Source organism: Solanum tuberosum, unplaced genomic scaffold (genome assembly GCF_000226075.1).
Source record: "Solanum tuberosum cultivar DM 1-3 516 R44 unplaced genomic scaffold, SolTub_3.0 scf00379, whole genome shotgun sequence".
In the NCBI taxonomy this organism is placed as follows: domain Eukaryota; kingdom Viridiplantae; phylum Streptophyta; class Magnoliopsida; order Solanales; family Solanaceae; genus Solanum; species Solanum tuberosum.
This window is the reverse complement of record NW_006239309.1, coordinates 555,089-559,505: the sequence shown is the minus strand read 5'-3', so window position 1 is coordinate 559,505 and position 4,417 is coordinate 555,089. Positions and strand designations below refer to the sequence as shown.

Below are 4,417 nucleotides of genomic sequence, written 5' to 3'. Positions count from 1 at the left end.
GATCAAGAAAATCATCGATAACAATCAAAATGAGGTACATATCATTCGAGTGATTTTACTTCACTTCAATTGAACTATTTTTTGCTATTGCTGATTTTGTACATGTTTTCTTGATTTTTTTTTTATACCTTATGAAGTAAGATTATTTTTTTTTATCTGCTTTGAAATGTGATGCCATTTAGTTTCCTTTTTATCTGCTTTGAAATGTTTTTTCCTTGAATCGAGGGTCTTCAGTTGTAAGATTTTGATAGTGTTATGTTCTTTTGACAGTCTGATTCGAATATATATAAGAGCTTAAAGAGGCTTCAAATGATGGCTTTGTCCGTGGAGATTCTGCAGGTTTGATCTTTTACCAATGTATAGATTTGATTTGCAATTTCTTTTATCTGCAATTCGTACTCAACGTATATATTTTTATATCAGAACACAGAAATTGGGAAGTCTGTTAATACTCTCAGATGGCACAACTCAAAAAATATTCGATGTCTGGTCAGGAAGATGGTCAAGTATGTCACTCTTTCTTTATTGCTGCTGAACTACGACATGATGCTTCATTTAATATAGTTTTGAACAATATTTCTTTTTGAGTTATCGCACCATTTTGTCATCATTTGTTGGATTTTCATATCGTTTTCTATTAATTTACATGCTAGCGTGGATATTACAGGGAGTGTGATGATGTCAATACCTTATTTGTACAGTTTTCTGCTTCAGTACTATTAAGTAATCCAAGCATATACCTAGTTTCACCACTTTGTGCACTTAACCGTGACTTTTTTGTGTTTGATTGTGGTTATATAAGAACTGTCGTTGTGTAGAAACATTGATTGTTCCCTTACAATGACTTAAATTAGACTGGATGGATATGGTAAACGAGTGTCGTTGTGTTTATTCATTTCTCATGCATCACAGGGGATGGATTGAAATGTTACAAGAGTGGATGGATGCTCGAGCAACATTAACAGGTCCTCCAAAATTTAGTGTTCTGTATTCTATGTTTAAGGTCATTATTGAAGTCTAATGTGGTGAGTTGTGAAATTATTGGTACAGAAAGGAAATCTGAGTCCACGAAAGCATTCGTTGTTGATGAAGAAGACGGAGGACTTCCTGTCCCACCCTTGGACGACATACTTTCCTTTTTACGCAGACAACTTCAATCGAGCTGTCACAAGTATGCCTAACGTCTTACCTTTCTTCGACAAAATCATTTATCTTTATCTTCATGATTGAAACTGACTCGTTTTCATCATTCCCGATATATTAAATGTAGATCTTTGATGGCATGGATGATGATGGAAGTGAGTAGAAACTTTTGTCCTTATAATAATTCAAATCTAGTCTTTTCTATTCGTATTTCTTCATCTAATCGTGGATTTTCTTTCAGATGTTATAATCAGCGTGGGCCAAAAGGACGAGCAAGAAAAGAAACAAACTTCAGTACTTGTCAAACCAAATAAGCCTCCCGGAGGCAACTCAGGACGTGGAAGACCAACTAAGTCAACACTCGAACAGAAGCTCAACAATGATCATGAAATGAAACTCCAGGAGAAATCTGACCAAAGAAAAATTCAAACAAGGCCTGTGCCTACTCAACAAAACGTGAGTGTTCGAAGGGTGTCAATTTCTAGTTCATGTAAAGCTTCGATTTCTAACTAACAGATCATCATTTTGTTGTATCAGAAACTGAAATGCCCCGATGAGGATGCAGAACATTTGAAACTTGAGGCCACAAAGCGAAAGCTCCATAAGTGTTACCAAGAAGTTGAAAATGGTTAGTTTGGTTTCTTATAGCGCGTAGACTTAAATAACTCATCGTGCACTACAAAACATGTTACATGTGATGATATTTCCTTATTAATTGTTCTTCAGCGAAGAGGCAGAGGATTCAAGTAATGAAGTTGAAGGACATACCCAAGCAAGGCCGTGGCATTAGAAAGACTCATAATAGGCCTTTGGTAAATAGGCGTTAATGAATCATTTATTCGCCTTTGCTAGTCAATCTTGTGGAGGAGCATCGTCAGTGAAGACTCGTGTCAATGGTATCAGCTAATAACTCAAGATATAGTGGATCTCGTCTAGTTAGGAGAGGTGCGCGTTTTGAAATGTTGTCCAAATTATACATTTTCCTGTTGGAAGGACCTGAATTGTTCCCCCATTTTTCGACTTTTTTTAACATTAGCCTGCCCTATTTTTTTTCTTTCATAGAAATGCCCTGAATTGCAATTTGCACACATAGTTTCACATCTATTATACGAATGGGTGCATTTGTCAGTCGACGCAAGAAATAATCAAATAATCTCAAACGAATTGGTACATACAAGGAAACATTTCATAATATCTAGGAAACATTTCTTATTACAACAACAAAAAAAAGCCATTAATATAGTACATAGAAAAATCATTTTATAACGATGCCATTTACCCAAATATCTTATGGATGCTTCCAAAGGAAATTTGACTATTATAGTGACATATCCTTACAGAAGATGATTGTTATAAAGATGTCTAACTGTAGTGATCATCAAGCGGCATAACTTAGAGAAAAGAAAAGATAGGGACGCCAGGTAGTGTGTAACCAGCATCAACAATAAATATATTGCCAGATACATAATTTGAAGAATCATGGACCAAATATCTCAATAGTGAAGTCAATGCTGGATCAGTTGTACCAAAAGTTTTAAGTGGAATACTTCTTTTTGCTACATTTTTTAGCCATTCTTTTTTCACTAAATTCTCAGTAATCTCTGATTTGAAAAGACCTGGAGCTATTGCATTCACTCTAATATTGTATTCTCCCAATTCTAATGCCATTATCTGCAAATTTCATTAACAAAGTTATATTAGTACGATAGGTGTTTAATACGACAAACGTCATTTAATTTAGGGTTAGGTTATAACCTTTGTCATAGAATCCATAGCAGCCTTGGAGGAACTATAAGCAATACCACCACGCATTAAAGCTCTATTTAAACCAGAAATAGATCAAATATTAATAATTGAGCCTCCTTTTTTTGAAGCTTGCATTTGTCTTCCAACATAGTTGGAAACTAACCAAGATCCTGTCAAATTTGTTCTTAAAGTATTTTCCCACTCTTCCTCAGAAATATCCACTGAAGATTTTATCCCTCCTATATATAAAACACACAAAATAGATTCATACTACATATATGAAATTAAATTAAAGTAGCTTGAGCCAAAAAATTATACTGCATATATATAGAAGTGCAATGAATTAATGATTCAGAATTCACGAAAACTTTCAATAACTTACTAAACAAAGGCTAAGAAAAAAAAACTATAAAATACAATGTTTTTAATTATTATTGTATAAATTGTTGAATTAATCTTCTTTGATATAAATAAATATTTTATTTAGTGACAAAGCTTTTCAAAAAGTATGTCATGCTATGAGTCGAATCTCAAAATGTCATATATGTATTTTTGTATTTTTGTATATTAGCTCCATCGTGATTACAAGTATTAAATATAAATATAATTTTTTTGTGAATTTCGTAAGAAACTACTTATTCATTCGTGTTTTTACTAAAATCGAACCGAAATTGATAAATTCTAAAATCGACCGAACAGATCGATATGCAACACATATTTTGTTGGTATAAACTTTTTTACGTACCTCTAACGCCAGCATTGTTAATAAGAGCATCAATGTGACCAAAAGCATCCCAAGCTTTCTTTATTGATGCTTCAATGGTTGTACCATCAGCAGTAACATCAAGTTCAATAGCCATAGCTCTAACTAAATGAGAATTTGAACTAGCCATTGTATTAATTTCATCACAAAGGGACTTCAACCGGTCCCCCCTACGAGCACCCGCCACCACTCTGCACCCGGACCTAGCTAGGTCAAGGCAGAATTCACGGCCGAGCCCCGCCGACGCACCGGTTACAAACACCACTTTGCCTTCCAATTGTAGCCATGGCTCCAAATGGTTAGCCACATTGTTCATTTCTTGAGTCCTTGGCTCAACATATTTTGGTACTTGTGTTGTCATTATTATATTGTGATAGCTATGGGGCTTGGTAGGAGTTTTTTTTTTATAGGACTTTAATAATTCTAATAATATTAGATGTGTACATATATATAGGTAAATATTTTGAAAAGGTGAATTGAATAGGGGACATAACTTTTATTTTTAATAGAAATTAAAAAAACATGTTTCATGCATATGTATGTGGTTGATAGGTTCTAGTAGCCTTCTAGTAAGGATGTGAGGTAGATATAAAACTAATCATTGATTTTTCCAAAATGAGGACCCCATGGACCAGACTATAAGTTTTATTATAATCAAAAGTTATGCAGGAATGTGGTAATTAAAACTTCTCAATCTTTAACAAACATTTCGAATTCAAGCTTTAGACATATATAAGAAGCCGTCTTTAATAGTGAGCGCTCAAA

At 34.0% G+C, this 4,417-nt stretch overlaps 1 protein-coding gene and 1 pseudogene across 1 annotated transcript; one reads left to right on the top strand and one right to left on the bottom strand.

Annotated features, from left to right (window-relative positions):
- Positions 1-6: 6 nt before the first annotated feature.
- Positions 7-2,180, top strand: LOC107057844 (probable mediator of RNA polymerase II transcription subunit 26b). Its single transcript, XM_015302889.1, has 8 exons — positions 7-34; positions 271-339; positions 424-506; positions 913-965; positions 1,051-1,171; positions 1,271-1,298; positions 1,385-1,771; positions 1,870-2,180. The coding sequence occupies exons 2-7, from the start codon at positions 310-312 to the stop codon at positions 1,391-1,393; spliced, it is 324 nt and encodes a 107-aa protein (XP_015158375.1). The 5' UTR covers positions 7-34; positions 271-309; the 3' UTR covers positions 1,394-1,771; positions 1,870-2,180.
- A 127-nt stretch (positions 2,181-2,307) lies between these two features.
- Positions 2,308-4,052, bottom strand: LOC102591858 (3-oxoacyl-[acyl-carrier-protein] reductase FabG-like; annotated as a pseudogene).
- Positions 4,053-4,417: the final 365 nt, after the last annotated feature.